General features: G+C 42.0%; 1 protein-coding gene across 5 annotated transcripts in view; it reads left to right on the top strand.

Moving 5' to 3' along the window:
- The first annotated feature begins 1179 nt into the window (after positions 1-1179).
- Positions 1180-19173, top strand: part of SYNCRIP (synaptotagmin binding cytoplasmic RNA interacting protein) — a 26517-nt gene continuing 8523 nt past the window's right edge. For 4 of the 5 annotated variants that reach the window (XM_064412592.1, XM_064412591.1, XM_064412590.1 and 1 more), the window contains exons 1-10: positions 1376-1509; positions 2812-2971; positions 3844-3962; positions 4140-4247; positions 5995-6108; positions 6194-6370; positions 11357-11492; positions 12186-12391; positions 17281-17430; positions 18764-18885. In XM_064412592.1, coding sequence (XP_064268662.1) covers positions 2824-2971; positions 3844-3962; positions 4140-4247; positions 5995-6108; positions 6194-6370; positions 11357-11492; positions 12186-12391; positions 17281-17430; positions 18764-18885 — 1280 coding nt within the window. In that variant the 5' untranslated portion in view covers positions 1376-1509; positions 2812-2823. Of the gene's footprint in view, positions 1510-2811; positions 2972-3843; positions 3963-4139; positions 4248-5994; positions 6109-6193; positions 6371-11356; positions 11493-12185; positions 12392-17280; positions 17431-18763; positions 18886-19173 lie in introns of all 5 variants that reach the window. The other variant, XM_064412593.1, reaches the window with a different exon arrangement.

The following is a 19173-nucleotide window of genomic DNA, read 5'->3' as shown; positions in this document are numbered from 1 at the left end:
CTTATACGCCAGCATGTGAGCGTTTGTTGACACTGAACTAACCCTGTAATTGTCTGTGCTTGCTCCACTGCACAGGTTCAAGTGTTTTTAAAGTACTGGAGATATGCTGGAAGTATTCGGCCGGGCTCAGGGGCAGCAGGCACTGCTCAACTTGTGGCTGAGCTGCCTCTGGGGAAGTGAGTAATACTGTATGTGCCTTCCTGCCTCCGTTTTGCTGTCTTTATCTGGACACACAACTCTGGCAGAGAGCAGAAGGTCGCTTTCCAAGTTTCTCGCGGGGGGTGTGCAAGCGCGCCGTGCCCAGAACTGGCGTTCTGAAGCGAACCCGCCTCTGACAGCGCTGCGCAGGCAGACCCGCATTCCTCCGGGGCCAGCAGGAGAAAGTTAAATCTCCACCGAGGGCGCGCTCCAAGCGTGGCTGCGGGGCAAAGGCCCCGTTCCTGGGCCCGTCCTGCGGAATTCCGGCGCTGGAGCTGCGCGGCGCCCCAGCCCGTTCCGCTTTTCCCTCCGCCGACCCCCGCCCCGGGCCCCGGCCGCCGCCGCCCGAAGGAAACTCGCGTCGCCCTGGCCGAACTCTGCCTCGGCCCGGCGGCTCTGCGGGGCGGGCGGGCAGTGCGAGGGGCCGGGGCTGAGCGGGGCCGCCCCTCCGGGCGGGGGTGAGGCGCCTCCCGTCTCCAGTGCGGGAACGCCGAGCGCCGCCGGGCTCGCCTGGCCGGCAGCCACACAAAGCGTGGCTCTCCCCTCCCTTTGTCTGCGTGGCTTTGTCTCCTCCGTCCCCTCCCCGCGGCGGGCCGGGACTTTTTCCCCAGCCCCCCCCGCTCCTGCGGCCACCGCCGTTCTCCCCCTTTTGTGCCACCTGCGCGCCGTGGGAACGGCCGCTCGCCCAATCCCGCTCCGGCCGCGGCCGCTCCGCCAGCGCCCGGCCCGCACAGGTGCAGGCGGGCGGCGCCGGGGAGCGCGCGGTCCGCGCGCGGGACTCGTCCCGCCGCCGCCGCCGCCCCTCGGCAGCGCTTCACGCGGGAAGCAGGGAGGGAGGAACACAGCCAGGGAGCGGCGCGCGCCGCTCCGCATGGAAGGCGGAGAGCGCGCGCGTGGGGCGAGCGGAGGGGAGGGCGGGCGCGCGCGCGCGGGCGGGGCCCGGCGATATAACCCTTGCGGAGCTGCCTGGGAGACCCCGGGTTTTGGGGCTGCGCCAGCGCGCGCGGCGGCGCCTCCTCCTCCGCCTCCTCCTCCTCTTCTCTTCCCTCTCCCCCCGCTCCGCTCCCGCCCGCCCTCCGCCCGCCCCCCCCGCGCGGAGTGGAAGGGGCCGGGGCTGGTGCCAGCAGCAGCAGCAGCAGCGGCGTGAGCGCTCGAGCGGCCGCCATTTTACGCCAGCTCCAGCAGCAGCACTGCCCGGACACACCGCCGCGGGAGCGCGGAACGGGGGCAGCGCCTCAGCACGCCGAGCCGCGACCCGCGCCCCGAGAGACCCTTCGCACACGGCGGTTCTCACCCCGCAGACACACACAGGTCAGGGCGGCGGGGCGCTGGCGGGGTGGGAGCGGGCCGGGTGGCAGAGCGGGCTGAGGCGGCGGAGGGCGGGAGGCGCACGCTGGGGCCCTGCAGCGCTCTGGGGCCGGGGCGCTGCGCGATGGGCGGAGGAGCTGCTGGCGCTGCCTTCGTGGCCGCCGCTGTCGGGCGGGCGGGGGGCGGCCGGGCCGGTGCGCGGCCCCGGCGTGGCGGCCGCGGCCGAGGCACCACCCGAGCCGGGCCGGCGCGGGGCGCGTGGCTCCCGCCTTATTGTCCCGCCGGCCCCGCCGCTCCATTCATTGCCCGTGAGGGGCAGGGGACGAGCCGCGGCCTCGGTGCCCGGCGTGTGCGCGGGGAGCGGGGCCGCCCGGGTTTGGCGTGGCCCCGGTCACGTCGGGAGGCGGTGGGCGATGGGCAGCGGTGTTTCCTGGCTGGGAAACGGGGCCTTGCATTGTTCCGGACGGCAGTGTGGCCGGGAGGCGGCGGCGGGGCCGGGAGGCTCCGCGAGCTCCGGGCCGGGTGGTGAAATCGGGCCCGGGGTGTTGCAACCCGCTCTCCGGGGGGAATAGGGTGAGAGGTGGGGAATGGCCGGGGCTCCGGGCGGGGGGGAGCCGCTCCTCCCGCGGGAGTGTTGCGGGGAGGGGGGGAAGTCGGTCACTGGAGGAAGTTGTAGGACATCTGAACGCGCGGAGCACGTGTTTCCATCGGGCTCATGGCCGCCGCCGCCGCCGTGGGTGGGTGCGGGCTGGGAAGAGCGCTTTGTTCCTCTCGCTTGCCCGGCCGGCACCGAAGTGGAGGCGGGAAGGGATCCCGGCCGCGCCCGGGGCCTGGAGAGGCGGCGGGAGCCGAGGGACAGCGAGTTTACAGCGGGCGGTGGAGGCGGCAGCGAGTGTCAGTGACGGTATCGCGGTGCATGTGGCAGGTCCGCTCGTCCTGCCACCCCCGCTCTTGCCTTTTTGCTCCATTTCTAACTTGTTCAGAGTGTCTTAGGGAGTGCGTTAGAGAGAGGGGAGGTGAGTCAGTGTCTGTCTGGGTTGTGTAAAATCGGCAGTGAAAGCTACCGCACCCCCCCCAGGCTGTGGTGGTAGGGCTTTCCTTTGTGTTAGTGCTTCTTGTGAGGAATTTCCTGCGCCTTGCAAAGCTAAAAAAAAAAAAAGTGTCAGGGCGGTGATCTTCTATTTTTTTATATTTTTTTCCTATGACTTTAAAAGAATAGGGTAGTCTATTGCATGTATTGTCACTTGAATTGTTCTACCTGAAGATATGTCTAGCTTAATTTTGATGCTTATTGCATTTGAACAGATATCTGGAAACATGGCTACTGAACATGTTAATGGGAATGGTACTGAAGAGCCCATGGATACTTCTGCTGCAGTTACCCATTCTGAGCATTTCCAGACATTGCTTGATGCTGGTTTACCACAGAAAGTTGCTGAAAAACTAGATGAAATTTACGTTGCAGGTAAGATCTAAGACTTGCAAAGCCACACATACAATAGTTTATTGGATACTGCTGTCTTTGGGCTAAAATAGCAACTTTTTGTGGTTTCCAAAAGTATGGGAACTGCAGTCTTACCAAGATCTCGATGTTTTAGACTCAGTATTTCAATTTACTGTAGTATCTTTCAGAGGAAAGTCCCAGGCTACTTGGGCTGACGGGTGGGAAGAAGTATGCAGGGTACAGGAGCAACAGCTGGGATAGGCAATGGATGATTTTTAGGAGGAGCAGGTGACGTGGTCTTTGTGCGGTTTTTTGCGGTAATTGTAAGTAACAGTAAGAAACTAAAGCCTTGGTTTGCATCTTTTTGTGTAAGTGATACTTCCTGACATGGTGTTTGGGCTCATGGATGCAGAAGTTATGGTGTTGGTTTTTTCAGATGTGGTGATAGCCAGCATTTTTTAAGCTTGGTTTTTGGAGCATGATGGCCATTTTTAGTGCCGCAGTTTATTTGTATTTATAGTCTTCTAAAAGTGTACCAAGGTACAAGGCAAGCTAAGTCAGTCTTTGGTAGGTTTTGATAGACTCCTCTGAATTCAGCTTCAGGATATTGAAATTAAACTTGGCCCATGTAACACCTGGGTTTCACAGAAGTCAAATGAACACATAAATGTAGTAACTTTTACTCTGAGTCCTATCTCTTTCTGGTTTTAATTAAAGGATTACATATCCTTAAATATTTAACTTCAAAGGAACTAAATGGTTTTTTATGCACAGTAACTTACTTTAATCAGTAATTGATTTAGAGGTCACTGAAATGTGTTAGGGATGCTACATTAGGTTTTACAAAGATTACTGACCAAATATAATTAGTAATTTTTTTTTCTTTTCTCTAGGCCTAGTTGCACATAGTGATCTAGATGAAAGAGCTATTGAAGCTTTAAAGGAATTCAATGAAGAAGGTGCACTGGCAGTGCTTCAGCAGTTTAAAGACAGTGATCTCTCACATGTTCAGGTAACATTTAGCAATTTACAGTATAATTGTTGAGGGATAAACTGTTAGTTGTCTGGGAAGAGGTCTGAGTCTCTTCAGTGATCCACGTGTGCTATGTGAAGTGAACACTATTAGTTCAAGGTAAAAGGAAATTCTGGCTTGTCATGTTTTCAGAACTGAAGATTGTATCTTTTGCAGAACAAAAGTGCCTTTTTATGTGGAGTCATGAAGACATACAGGCAGAGGGAAAAACAGGGGACCAAGGTGGCAGATTCTAGCAAAGGACCAGATGAGGCAAAAATTAAGGTATGTCAGTAAAAGTTAAAATCATGAGGTCTACCTTTTGTTTGTTTTTCTGAGTTGTTGTGATGGTTATGTTGGTTGTTTTGGAACTGTGCTTTTTAAAAAAAGATTATTACAGATTATTTGTCATATTTGTCACTGTGACATATTTGTCACTTGAAATTTTGTCTTGCACTTCTTCCTTTTCAAGTATAAAGTTAATATATTGCTGAAACTGAACATAAAGTGAAAAAGGTTTCACAGTTTGCTCTATGTCTTATTGAGACAGTTACTCTATTTCACAGTAAAAAGTTTGTGCATACTTGTCAGCATACTTCTCAAGTTCAAAATGCATAAGTTCAGCTACTGCTGATTGTTTTTTGTGTTCTGGTTTTTTTTGTTGTTGTTTCCACTCCGCCCCCTTAGTTCAGATTTACAGCATCTCCACAATAGAGAGGAGATACCACATGTCTGACAAAACAGACTGTAATGGATTTAGGATTTAGGCCATTTGTTATGACATAATCACTCTGCTCATAAACTGTACCCCAAACTGTCTTAATGGGTAAATTATTTTTTTGACCATGTCTGGTGCTAGCAAGAGACTCCTTTCTCAAGAGTTAGGCATATAATGTTTATTTGAAAATACTGTGATTAGCAACTTTACCAAAGCTTAAGGGAAGGAAAACCATCTAAGCATGTTTAGGTGATGTTGTAAAAAAACCCCAAAGAATCTTTCTTCTTTGACACTTCATGTATATAGTATAAAATGATTGTTACAAATAACTGTGTACCCTGTAAAATTAGAAGATCTTTTTTTCTCTTTGAGGCTGAGATGCCATTAATTATAAATTAAAAAAAAAAAAAACTGGTGCAGTTTTTGTCACTTCCACATAAAATAACAATATTATGAGGACTTGGTTAATAACTCCAAGTAGCATGGGTTTTACTGCTGATGGCTCTAGCATTTAAAATAACTGCAATTTTGTAGCTGTGAAATTACTAACTCTTGACTATAATTTGGCTTGTTTAATATGCAGTTTCTTTGTATGTAGAGTTGATTTGTCTTTATACAAAATTATTATGAAAGACTTAATTTCAGAGGAGTTTCTCATGTGTTTGCATACTGAATGTCAGCTAACATTTTAAGTTGGTATTATGCCTGTAACTATATCTGACTATATCTATAACTACATGCAGTGGTTGTAGTGAGGGTTAGTTGTCCTGGGATCCTGTATATAAGCCCACAAGGAATTGGAAGGGGGGATGATAAGAGAAAGGAAGTAGTACTACCACTTTGGTGGTTGGGTACCTGAAGCAGTCTGTACAGTGTTCCAGGGGTGTAAGCACTTAAACATGTGTTCTTTACCTTCACACTTATGAGTAATCTCATTAAGTGCAGGGAACTCTTCTGCATAAACGTCTGCAGGATTGGACATGCCAAAACAAGAAGTGGCTCAGACTAAGATCTTCCTAATTAAAGGGAAGCCTCTGTTACTATTATATTACTTGGCTTTTTTTTTTAATGAAAATGAAGGAATTGGGAAAACTGGATGTGAATCTCTAATTTTCTAGCAGCATTTCTTTACCTAATAGTTCTGTTAATTGTTTTGCAAGTTTCTTGTTGAAGTACCAGCAGTAGATCTGTTTGTAGGAGCTTCAAAGCAGTACAGTTGAAAAGGAATTAGAAGCATGTCTGTCTGTGAACAAAGTGCAGCTAAACTTGCTCAGTTTGTATGTGATTTTGAATTTTAAAGTTTTTTACTTGAAGGCACTCTTGGAGAGAACTGGCTACACTCTTGATGTGACTACTGGACAGAGGAAATATGGTGGACCTCCTCCAGAGTCTGTATATTCTGGACAGCAACCTTCTGTTGGTACAGAGGTAAGAAGGAGAAGATGTTTATGCAGATGTAGACTTCCTCATTGGAAATACTTTTTATAAACAGTGCTTTGTATGTCTGTTGTAGATATTTGTGGGCAAGATTCCGAGAGATTTGTTTGAAGATGAACTTGTTCCATTATTTGAGAAAGCCGGACCTATATGGGATCTGCGCTTAATGATGGATCCACTAACTGGTCTAAACAGAGGATATGCTTTTGTCACTTTTTGTACTAAAGAAGCAGCTCAGGAAGCTGTTAAACTGGTAAGTTTTCTTGGATTTTTTTCTTTTTTGATGAAGTGCACTCTGGCTCAGATGCAGTTGTCCTCTTGGTCCTAGTGCTTAAATGCTTAAGGTGAAACTGTTATTCTTAGATTACTTCATAGTTTCCACTAGGTGTTAAATTTATTTCCTCATTGCATATGAAGATTTTCTGACTGCATTAGGGACAGGGGAAAAAAAAAACTGATGGACTGCTGTTTGGTCCAGTTATATGAGCCTTTTATTAACCAAAGTTGTATTAGCAGTAGTGACTTCTGAGCTGTCTGCATCTGTGTGAGTTCTGGAGAGCAGTGGTGTTGGAGTTGCTGTGCTACAAGGGCAGTGCTGGTCAGGGTGCCTCTGACTCCTGATGTGTTTCTGCACCAGCAGGGGGCCCGTGCTGGAAAAGTGCTTCAAAGTCACAGAATTTTATAAGATACTTCACATGGGGAAAAAACGTGTCTTGAGCATTGAAGGTCTGTTCTGTTTGCTGCAGCTGACAGGAAAGCATCATAAATCCTGCCAGTCTAAGGAGCATTCCCTCTGTTTTACACAGAGGTAGGAAATAGTTTGTTATAGTATACTCCTAATAAGCTTCTCAGGTTTTATGTGTAAAGTACCCATCACTAAAGAAGAGGGTAGGGAGAAACACTACCCTTATCCTTGCACAGCGCCTTTATTTGCCTTGGCTAACTTAAATTTGAATTTTTTGAGCTGGTTACTGCTGCACTGATACGGCCAAGATTAGTGTGTGACTCGCGAGTGCTAACCATAGGCATTCTGAAGTGTACTGACACTGTATTGCTGTACTAGGGCTAACTAAAAACCTTGGTTTGTAATGAGCTATAAAACTAAGGTACCCTATTGACATATTAGTCAGTTGGTGGAGACAAATCAAGCTGAAAATGGGAATTTGTTTTGAGAAAGCACAGAACTATCTGCAAAAGTGGAAGTACAAAACCAATGTGGTATACGCTGATTTAGCTTTTTAAATAAGAACAATTGGTTGTTCCAGTGTGAAGTTAGATATACTGGTGATAACTGTGCATTCTCTTTGTACTTTTCATTGTCAACCTAGCTGTTCAGAGTGTGTGTGAAACTCTTAAGAGTTAACTCTCAAAACTTAGTGGAACTGTGAATCAAATCACATAAGTTTCTCAGGGTAAATGAAAAAAACCCCAATTTTTCTTCATTAAGCTGGATTTTGCTTAAAGGCAACATGCTCTGGAAAGTCATTCAAGTCATGTTTTCAGAAAAGTAACATCAGATCCTAACCTTAGTCTTCTACTGAAGGATACAGGGGAAATAGATACTTGATGTCCCTTTATGTCTGATCTTTGATATGCAGGAAAAAAGCACACTGTGTTCTGCTTGTGAGTTAAATAGCCGCTGAGAGTAATAGCTGAGAAGTGTTGCAGTTGATGGAGCAGTCTTTCAACTTCCTTGCTAAACTTGTAGAAAGTAGTTAGTCTTAAATTGGATTCTGTGATTTGTGTCAGGTTTTTTCGGAGTGATTTCAAGCATAGTTTACGGGCTAGTTTGGTATATAAGTTTCCCAAGTTATCTGTAAGTAGTTTGCAGGCGTATTAGCAAATTGTGGCTGTTGAGTTCAGTTGAAAATTGTAAGTCTGACTTGTATTACACATGCATGTAGTTACACATGCATGGGAGAGACTGCTGAAAGACCTCTTCAAAACATTGAACTCTTGATCCTAGCCATTTTCATAACCTTTTATTTTAACAGGTGGTGTTCTTTTTGATATTGCCTGCAGTCTTCTCAGGTGTATGCAACTTCCTAGCTTTCTGGACTCCTTGGGATAATGGTTCTTCTGTTATTTCCCATCTTTTTCCAAGAGGCCTTTTTTTTTTTTCCCTTCAGGACAATATAGAAAAAATGAGATTAAAAGTTCTCTCCATTGCCTATAGGCTTTTGAGTAATAAGAGACAGCTATGTTTTTGTCAATACCAAACTACAGTAGGGAATTGCCTGTCTTCAGGCTTTTGGAGTTCATGTAACATATTTTGTATACAGTTAATATTTGTGTGTCTGCTGTATGTATCTTCCAAAGTCTGTAGGTCAACTTAATGTAAAACTGATCTAAAACTTCTGAATACACTAAAATGTTGACTAACTTTATTTGTTAACAAGAAGTCGTCTTGCAGTTTAAAAGGTTGACATCTTGATTTTGTTTATGCATATGCATTTTTAAGCCACTTATAATTAATTACTCTTCATATCTGTAATTCTTCTCAGTATCAGGCCATAGTATCACTCCATTTTTGTCTTAAGCACAGCCAGAACTATTTTAAACTCAATTTAGGGAATTCTCTCCTGTTTTTGTGACTAGTATTTAAGTGGTTAACCCTTTGCTAGTTAAGTAGAGACGGTAGAGTAGTGAGGTTCACACAAGCATTCACTCTCAAAGTATGATTTTTTTTTTTTTTTATCTCAGTCACTTTTTTCCCCTGTTAACATGTTTACTTTATACTGTTTAAGAATTACAATTCTGGTAGTGTTCCTTTGCACACATGTTCAGTTCTTCCTATTTCATAAGAAGTTGCTAGAGTTAAGTTTTTCTGTGTGAATAAAGTCACTGTAGATATGTACAAAATAAAAACTTTTGAGGTGAAGCTTGTAGGAAAACATACTGAAAACTATTGAAGCATTCAGTATATTTTTGACTAGAACAGGTGTAAGCTTGATCAGAGTGGAAGTACAGGTGAGTTAAGCAGTTTGTCAACTATGCATGGAGGTACAGCTTGCCATTTGCTCCTAGTAAACAAAAATTGGTAGTGAAAATTTAGGTTAGTAAAGTGACAGGACAGACCTGCATATTTTGACTTGTTAGTGTGTAAGTTCTTACATAAGTCAGAAAAAACCAAAACTATTACATTTGTCTAGAGGGTGACAATCTCTGCTACTGACTTCAGACACAGATTCCATGGTGACACGAGGGGGAAGCAGTATGCTGACATAGCTGCTTTGGTAGCCTGACTGTTTTGGCACTTTACCCAGATCATGATCTGAGCCTTTTTATGGCTAATCAGAGTTTGCAGATGGTATGCAATGTATTTACCTAAAAATTACCAACTTGACAGTCAAGAGCACCTAACTGAAAACTGTTTTCTCTGTGTAGAAAGAAACATGCAGTGAAAATAGTGGTTAATACATTGGAGGATGAAAAAACTACTAGAAACTATCAGTGGAACTGCAAAATGGTAGAAAATATTAATTTCACTTTGTTAAATTTACTGTCATACAGCATACTGAGTTGCATGAGAGACTGTTACATTAGATCAGATTAGATGTGTAGCCAGACTTTGGTGTTAACACTTTAGCTGGAATAGTTGGATAAGACTTTCTACTATCCATATAGAATAGAGTATTTAATTTGAAAGGGACCTGCAACAATCATCTATTCCATCTGCCTCACCGTTTAATGGCCGACCAAAATTGTTGCTGTCATCTTGATCATCAAGGGCATTGTCCAGATGCCTCTCTTAGACCGTGACAGCTTTGGGGCATTGACCACCTCTCTGGGAAGCCTGTTCCAGTGTTTGAGTACACTATCAGTAAAAAAAATTCCTAATGCAAGGAACTGTTTCCTAGGGTACAGTTCAGTTAGTGAAGAATCACTTTCATAGACCAATAAATTGTCAGCTTCTTTAAAGGTATTTCTTTAGAAGACTCCTTTTTTTAGCTACTATAATGTCTCTTCATTAATGTGTATGTTTATTAGTGATGATAATATATATGCAGCCTTCCTATGCAGCTAGCGCTGCTCCTACTTCAATTTCCTACTTAAAAATCAACTATTCCTTTGCCACATGGGCAATAGATATGGAGGTAGAAGTCCTTTGTTGTCTCCTGCTATGTTTTGAGACATAATTCATTGTGAAGATGTCACTCTGCATGCTTTTCACATGTACAGTTCTCCTTTTTGCTCACTTTTGGTGCAGTTACCTAGCTTAGAAAATTTTCAGTAGTGGAGTTTTTGTTTGCTCAAGATAAATAGAAAGAAACATCTTCCACCAGATTTTATTGCATAAAAAGCACGATAAGGTGGAGGATAACTAGCTTATGTAGTAAGATTTACCGTCAAGTACAAAGTAAATCATAGAATAAATAGCTAGATGAAATTTTAAAAATGTGTCCTGCTACTTGGCAATAAGATGTTGACCACAAAATTCATTTAGCAGCAGAGCTGTCTGTTGCAGGGCTTCCAGCTAGAAGTGGATTGATACACCAGCAGTTGTCCTCCCTGCTGCTTATTTGGATGATGCATGTCTGTGTCTGCATCTCAATGAAAGGCATTTTTTGATGTTTTCTTAACAGATGTCTACAGTAATACTTTTTTTTCCCCCCTTAAACTGCTGACTTGTTCAGGGTATCTTCTAGATGTTATGGGAGAAGCATTTTAACAGAAGTCTTAGGATTTCAAGTCATGAGAAAGTTGTTCTTGCTGTTGACTGTCTTTAAGTGTGTAATGTTTATGCTTTGGAAAGTATTTGCCAGTTGCTCTTGAACATATTGTGGAGAAGACCCGATCACAACTCTCTTTTGTTAACTGTGGAGCTTCAGAAGGGAATTTGACTTTAATTGCAACTCATGTCTTGTATTACACACAAATCAAGAATTTATAGCTACAGTCTGTAGAGGAACTTGCATTTTTTTCTGCATGGTTGTAAAGGGAGAAGCCTTGACCTTGATGACTTGCATGGTTCTGTATGAAAAAGTTTCTAAAGAAAAAAGTGTTGAGAGACTTAAACAAGGAAGGAAGAATAATTGTTGGCTGAAATTGTAGAGATACTTTAGAAAACGTGTATATTTCAGAGTAGTTAAATATGCATTGTAAAAATGTGTTAAGTTGCAAAAATTTAATATATCACTCAATTCTGAGTTTTCCAAAGTTAAATATTTGGTATGCTCTGTTGCAGGCGTGAAAATTATTTGTAACTGATGATTGTCCAATAATTTTTTTGTTGCAGTACAACAACCATGAAATTCGGTCTGGAAAACACATTGGTGTATGCATCTCTGTTGCCAATAATAGGCTTTTTGTTGGCTCGATTCCTAAGAGTAAAACCAAGGAGCAAATTGTTGAAGAATTCAGCAAAGTAACAGGTGAGTCAGTGACTAGGTTTTATAGAGCTGGAAAGTGTCAAATGTGGTCAGTGATGAGCTGTCTTTTAGCTTAGAGTTGAATGATGATGAAAACAAACTGAGCCAACTCAGCATTTACCTCAGTATTGCAGGTTGGGGTTTGTTTGGGTTTTTTAAAAACTGTTGCTTTGCTGAGGGCTGAGGTATTTGTAATTAGACTAGATGGATGGTTCTAAGCTCTACCTCTTGAGTAAGTGTATAATGTTTAAAAATCTGTTCAAATAAATTTGAATTCAAAGTTCAATAATTTCTGTACTAATGGATGTTTTAAAACTTCTCAAGGCAAAACTGAAGCAAGCAGAAGAATATAACTGGTTCTGTGCTTTATAATTCTTAAATTGTAAGAATATTTTTGGTAACATTTGAATTCTCTGTTACTGAATTACAGACTTCAGGTTCTTTGGAGCAATAAACTTTTTAGGTATTGAAGTCATGCAACTTTTCTCTCTTGTTGTTTAGACATTATGGAGAAAATACACACTGATAGGTGTTGTAACTTAGGGGTTTAAGAGAAGAATTGACAAAGCAAAACTTTTGGCTGCCCCAATTCTCCTCCATTCAGTTATTCTTCCATAGCTACAAAGACAACCTGCGTTTTATAATGCAAATCAATGGATTGAAAGCATAACAAATAAATATTTTATTTCATTTCAGAGGGTCTTACAGATGTCATATTGTATCATCAGCCTGATGATAAGAAAAAGAACCGGGGTTTCTGCTTTCTTGAATATGAAGATCATAAAACTGCTGCTCAGGCCAGACGTAGGCTAATGAGTGGCAAAGTGAAAGTCTGGGGAAATGTTGTTACAGTGGAATGGGCTGACCCTATAGAAGACCCAGATCCTGAAGTCATGGCAAAGGTAATAAAGCCATAAGGGGACCATAGTGCATTTAAAGTGCTCTGTTCCAAAGTAGGTATTTCCTGGAATTAGCCTAAAATTAAATAACATCTTTTTAGCCTTCTTGACAGAGATGTAGGTGTGATGATAAGAAATTAATATACCTCAGGAATTATGTGGATTTAAGAACTCTATATGGCCTTATATTATTTTGTGTTCCCATGGCTGAATAGTGAATGTAATTCTTGCCAAAATGACATATATGATGATGTAGTTAATTTTTTACCTGGAAGTAATGGTGGTGACTTCTAGAGTTGAAATGGTTTTGTATCCTAGTATTTGGAAGGACAGAAAGAGAGATATCCTCACATAACAGCCTTCATTCTTTTTAAACCTGGAACTGTATCACTTCAGCATGAGAAAGGACGTGTGAGTGTTGAAACGTACACAAATGTATCTTCAAACTTGCTATTAGCAGTTACTTCTGAGAAGTTCAGTAATTAGCTTGTTTTTGGAACTCAGTAGTCACTTTTAATTTGGAGGTGTTAATTCCTTTTAATACCTAGCCTGGCAATATTTTGGATTTTGAATATTGAGGTGAAGCTGAAGTCTGGACTGTTAACATTTTGAAGTACATTGTAGCAGTTGTTTTATATATATGTGCCTGGTATCTTGCCAGAAACAAACGACCTGATTTTTTTTTTCCCATCAGATATTGCCCGACCCTGTCTTTTCAGTTGTGTTGTGTAGCTGAGTTGTTTAATGGAAACTCTTAGCTAGCCCATATCCTTATCTCTTTCTCTTTGCTTGCTTTTCGTCTGTGCTTTTACTCTCATCTGAGACACGTCACTTGCTGGAGTCCTACTTTGATGGACCTAGTAAGATAGCTTGGCTGGGATCTCCTCTTTGGTGAGCCATAAGGGAAAAGGGTTGGGGTGGGGGCTCATTTTAGGGAAAAAGCTGCTTTTGTAATACAGGTATTACAGAAGCTTTTAGACTATCTTGTCTGCAGACTTTATTTTTCTTGCCCAGCATGATAGACTGTCAGCAGTAGGGAAAGAGTCTTGCAGGTCAAATTTGTGGAAGGTGGCACTTCCTAAATATGGCAGCCTGTATGTTTAGTTTCTTGGCTCAAAAGAGAAGAGACCTAGTCCACCAAACTGTTACAATAAATAAGCAGCAATTTCTGCTGATATAACAAAATAGATGGGAAGGAAATGTTAGGGGACATAATCAAGCACCGCTCCTAAGCAAGTTTGCAGATGTGCAGAGTGAAAAGCTAAAGAAATTAAAGCTTGATTGTGGTTTGCTCCATTTACTGTACAGTTTTTTTTGAATGTGTTAATACCTTCTATTGTTTTGTATTTGAAATGGGACATGAAAAGAGAAGAAACATGGAAATGAAGGAAAGAAGTGTAGGAAACATGGATAAAATCAACTTGAATACATCTGGTGCCACATGGCAAAGATAGACATGAAGTTTGTGTTGAAGATGTATGGAAAAGTGAGGCTCTATGAATAATACTGAAAAAGTAGAGAACATCTGGGTTGTGTCTGAAGACAGAAACTGAGATGATAATTGGTGTCTGACCTTCCTCACTGGCTATGTCCTTTAGTTTATTCTTGCAACAAGGAAAGTCTCTACTCCAGTCTTTCTTGGCCACCTGCTGTACCTGTGCAGAAGGTGACTTTATCTGGCCCTTCTCTAAGTGTAAGGTTTATTTTCTGTTCTTGGTATCTTTCTTCTAAGAGAAGGAGCAGCAGAGCTGCTGCTGCAGTCGTAATCTCCTGGATGTGAGCTGCAGATTGGCTGTCAGTGCTTCTGACTGCTGTCAGTCCAGAGCAAAGGGAAAGCTATTGACCCATGTCGTCTTGCACATTGCTGTGGTAGAAGGCTCTGGAGGACACTGTGACTAGGATAAGTAGGTTATTTTTATCAGAATATCATCTGGTCATCAGTTTTCTTGTCAAGACTGCTAGAAAAGCAAGTCCATAAGAGCAAGCTATAAGGAAGACAAATTCACTTATGTAGCCAGAAGGTGAACAATGTTCTAGATCTTTCAGAAGCAGCATGTCGTTTCATCCATATATGGACACTTACTAATTTAAATTTCTGAAACATCTACTCCAGTCTTTTTTCCTTTGTCCTTCTGATAAAATGTTGTGGAGAGTACTCTATGGATAAATATTATCATTTAAATGGACTGTTACCTTCAATACAAAGTAGCTTGGGCATGATGAGAGATGAAGCTAGATTGTCAAGCTAGATGGGTGTGCTACAGGAGACAAGTGCTTTTACTAACAGATCAGAGTATAATTGGTTAAGGTATTGACTTCTGGTCCAAAGTGAACTTTTTTCCAACTGCACAAACAGCTGTGTTGATAGTTTAATTTCGCCTAAGTGTCATTTTGTTGCCTCTTACACCTGTAGTCTAGCTAAATTTATTAATGTTTTACTTGATTTCTGTAGGATGGCTGAGGCTGCAGAGGACGTTCTGGAGTGGCAGGTTAAGCAGCTAAATAAAGTCTTATGCTTGTGGCTGTCTGGCAGATTACAGGACAAGAGACAGGGCTAGTATCCCTTGGAGAATGTGGCCTGAAGTGTTTGTGCTGTAGGTAAGAGGAGGAAAAGGAGCAGATACCAGAGGTTTTGGGATAGTCTAATCTTAAGCAGTTTTTTAAATGTGAGTTCTGCCTTGAAAACAAAATGCTGGTGATCAGTATATTGCTTGTTACAAGTATCTCTGGATTCTTGGTGTAATAATGTGTGAGCTTTCATGAAGATGATTTCTTTTTTTTCCCACTTCCCTCCCTTTTTAGCTGGCTTAAGTGAAGTAAAAATGGGTTCATCTTCTCTCACCCTATGCTTTAACCTGCCTAATAGCTTTTACATCATCTTTGACTCATTCAGTTACACTTCTAATCAGTAACATGAGCAAAGGTGTTAAAAATTCAGCTGTTAGAGATTAATGGATTTGTCTACACTGGGAAAATTTAAATTAGTTGGTTTTTTATTTCTTTAAAAAAACCTATATTGGTGCATCTTTTAAAAATAGTGATTATTCTGTCTAGTTTTTAATTATGTCAGTCATTATGGATTTATTAGGCTACTTAGAGTTCCTTGTGAGGTTCTAGTTTTCATCCTTTTCTAAAGAACAAGAATATGGAACATTTGTTTAAAAGTTAGTGGTTTTCAAACCCATTGATTACGTCACGAAACTTCCTGTAATTCATTTCCATGGCATAAGGTTAAGGTAGCAGTTAGAATATTTTACTAAAAATGGTTGTTATGTATGTGTTACAATAAATAAAGGTTGTTCTTACCATCAAGACATGTAGGAGAAGCTTAATACATAATAGGAAACAGCTTTCCTTGTGGAGTTGGCTGTGACTTCTATGATCTCCTGAGAATCAGCTGGAGTAACTATTGCCAAAGTCTAGAGTTGATACACTGGGTTAGATTTATGGTCTGTAGTATCCCTTCTTCCAAATCTGCATCCTATCCTAGTTCAGCTAGTGAGTGAGACAGATGTAACTTAGTTACATAGCAGTTCCTCCAAAAAGGGTGTCTGAGTTTATCAGAATCCTGTATGTGCTTCAGAAATCAATGCATGCTTTCCTTGGTTCTTTCACACCTTGTGTTGACATTCAGAGTCAGGAGTCAGTGCTGCCATGTGCAGTGTCATTTGATGTCATCAGCTAATTTGAAACCAGTAGGAGCAGAGAGGATGTAAGCAGAAGTTACAGGTCTTGCCGCTGATTGGCAGCTCCATTGTAGGCAGGTAGGACTGAGCCTTCCTTGGCACTAGGAGGTGTGTGGTGCCAGCATGTGGAAGGAACTCTCCTCAACAAGTTGGAAGAGTCTTAAATTGTGAGAGCGCATGGGTGGCATGATGTAAACATGCTCATGTCCAGTCATTAAGGCCAGCCTCAGCATGGACACAAGGATTAATTTTTCAATTCTGTCGGGTCACTAATAGGTGATTCCTGCTTTCCAGTATATGTTGTCTGCTATGTTAAGTAAGGGTTTATTTTAAGCTTTTGTCAGACTGCTCTAGATTTTCCCTTATCTTGTGCAGTTGGTGATGGATGAAAATTTATATTGATGATTTAATCCATGTCAGGCAGTCAAGAGTTGGATGATTAGTTGCCTTTCTGATTTTAGAAGCTGTGGAGCAGTCTTTGTGTAGCTTAAGAGTTATATTGCATACTGTGGTGAGCCAGGGGAGGGAATAAACTTCCACAGTTATTTGGGGGTGACTCTTCCTCAAGGGATCATCACAGTTTGACTTGAAAAAGCTGAAGGGTAACTGGCCAGTGTCAGCCTTAGTACCCCCTCTGTCTGCAGTTCTGTCTTTCAGCAGTGGCTTCGGGTCACTGAGTGCCCCTTAGGCAGGCACAGTCCTGACATTAGGTGTTTGGTGTAGCATGGGAACCACAAGTTAAGCAGCTTGAAAGCTGCAGGCCTGTCACCTCTGACCTAGATATTACAGTGATGACTGTTCTGCAAATAACTGAGCTAAAGCCTGTCTAAACAATTAAATGTTTTGATTAGTTAATTGTTTTGTATGTAACCAATTCTGGTTACCTTCTCTCAAGTTTGATAGTGTTCTGGGTTGAAGATAACAGCTGGTAGGATCTTTTTAAACACTAACACAAATTGGATTGACTTTCAGGATACTAATACTTATGTAATCATGTTTGATAACAGATTAAATATTTCTGTCAGGGAATTTTGGAGCTAACTCATGCTGTGTGACTGTGTACATATTCCATGTGTACATAAAATGCTGTACAGAAAATGTAATGGTGTTTCTTCAGTGTTGCCAATAGCAGTAACTTGCAAAGCTTCATTTTGTGTTTTGAAATTAGATCATACTCCTAAGTCCTATTTTTTTAATCCCCCTTAGGTAAAAGTTTTGTTTGTACGCAATCTTGCCAATACCGTAACAGAGGAGATTCTAGAAAAGGCCTTCAGTCAATTTGGAAAGCTAGAACGAGTGAAGAAACTAAAAGACTATGCTTTCATTCATTTTGATGAACGGGATGGTGCTGTAAAGGTAAGTGAAGAGGACTGTAACTGTGTGTGTCTGTTGTAAGTAGTTGTTGTTAGAAGCTGTATGCTTCTTCTAATTTGAGAAAAAGCTTTGTTTGGAGAAATGGTACACACTGTCACTGATAAGTTTGTCCTTTCTGGGTGTCTCTTAGGATGATGCAATTCTAGCTTGAAAAGTGGATCTTAAATGCACCTGCACTAAGTAATTCTGCAGATGAGCTTTTAAGATAATAATGTTGTTACCATTTGAAACTCAAGTGCCTGAAGTTGAATGATTCTTCTCACCAAATTATTGGTAGAAATCTAAAGCAGTTTCTCTAGGGCAGGTGATAAAAACTTAGGTAATGTTTTTTATTTATTTTTCCAGGAATAAACACTTTTTTTTAATGAGGGGTGCTGGACAATTTAGTGGTTGTTATTCCTGGATTTTGATAGCCCAGTCTTGATTTCATGTTTTGTTAAGGAAGGGAAAGTGTAATTCCCCTCCTGCCTGTAGTGTATCCATGTTTTTTATGTTCTGTGGGTGGATACAGGATACAGTGGGATTCACTTTTTCTTACATGTCCATATGTCTTAAAGCAGATGCTTAGGAAGATGATGGGAAGAATCTTAGTAAGATATATATCCTGTCAGGTCTTAGCTAAATAGAGTCTTTAAAAGTGGTAGAGACTTTAGGATTCCTCTACTCAAAATTAACTTGTAGTAATAACTGTAGCCCGTGGGAATTGTACATGGCAGGGAGGGTAGGGAGGAGCTGATGGTTTGCTGTTTGTTTTGGTGGGGTTTTTTGTTTTTGTTTTTTTTTTTTTTTTTTTGTAGGAGAGGGTTGTGGGGAGGTGGTGGTGTGGATCTGGGGTTTTTGTGGTTGGTTTGTTTTTTCCTTGTGATCAGAATGACTCTTTAATTTTTGGTTGAAGAAGAAAGTGATAGGTATTGCAAATAAAATAAAGGAATAGCAGAGTATACTGAGCTCTGCTGTTTGCATGTGTGCTGACGTTAGGAATTTATTCATGGATTACAAAATGTGCACTTCCAGAGGACAGTTCTGCCACTTCATTAACTGTAACAGCTTGCAAAGATTGAAGCCTGTTTTCAGTTTTGAGGGGAAGATTTCTAAACTGATACATGAAGTCCTGGGTTTGAGAGCCAAGTTCAGAAGAAATGCATAACTAGAACCTATAATACTATGCTGTCTGATTGTCTAAAATTTTTTTTAGCTTTATGTTGTTATTTTAGCTCTGGATAACAATTTAAAATGCGTACTCTAAAAGGTAGAGAAAAATTAATAATTTCAGATGTGCTTGGAAGTATATTTAAAGTCTGGTTAATTCCTTCAGGCAATGGAAGAAATGAATGGCAAAGATTTAGAGGGAGAAAACATTGAAATTGTTTTTGCTAAGCCACCAGATCAAAAAAGGAAAGAACGGAAAGCTCAGAGACAAGCGGCTAAAAATCAGATGTAAGTGTAAATGCATGTAGTTATGTTGTATTACTTCTGAAAGACATGTACAATCCTCTCGAATTAGAACATCTGGGTATTCTATTAGACATACTGTAGTTTATACAGGTTCTCTGGCTTCTCTGAAAGACGTTGGATTCATTTTTGTTCGCATAAAAAAATCTAATAGTGGTGTTTAGTGATAATTTAGGTACTGTCTTGCTCTGCTTATTGAGTATGAGAGCACTGGAGGAACTGTCTGAAGGTCATGAAACTTACATACTTCCCACTTTTTATTCTGAATTTCCC

Source organism: Passer domesticus, chromosome 3 (genome assembly GCF_036417665.1).
Source record: "Passer domesticus isolate bPasDom1 chromosome 3, bPasDom1.hap1, whole genome shotgun sequence".
Lineage (NCBI taxonomy): Eukaryota > Metazoa > Chordata > Aves > Passeriformes > Passeridae > Passer > Passer domesticus.
This window is presented reverse-complemented; position numbering and strand designations above follow the sequence as displayed.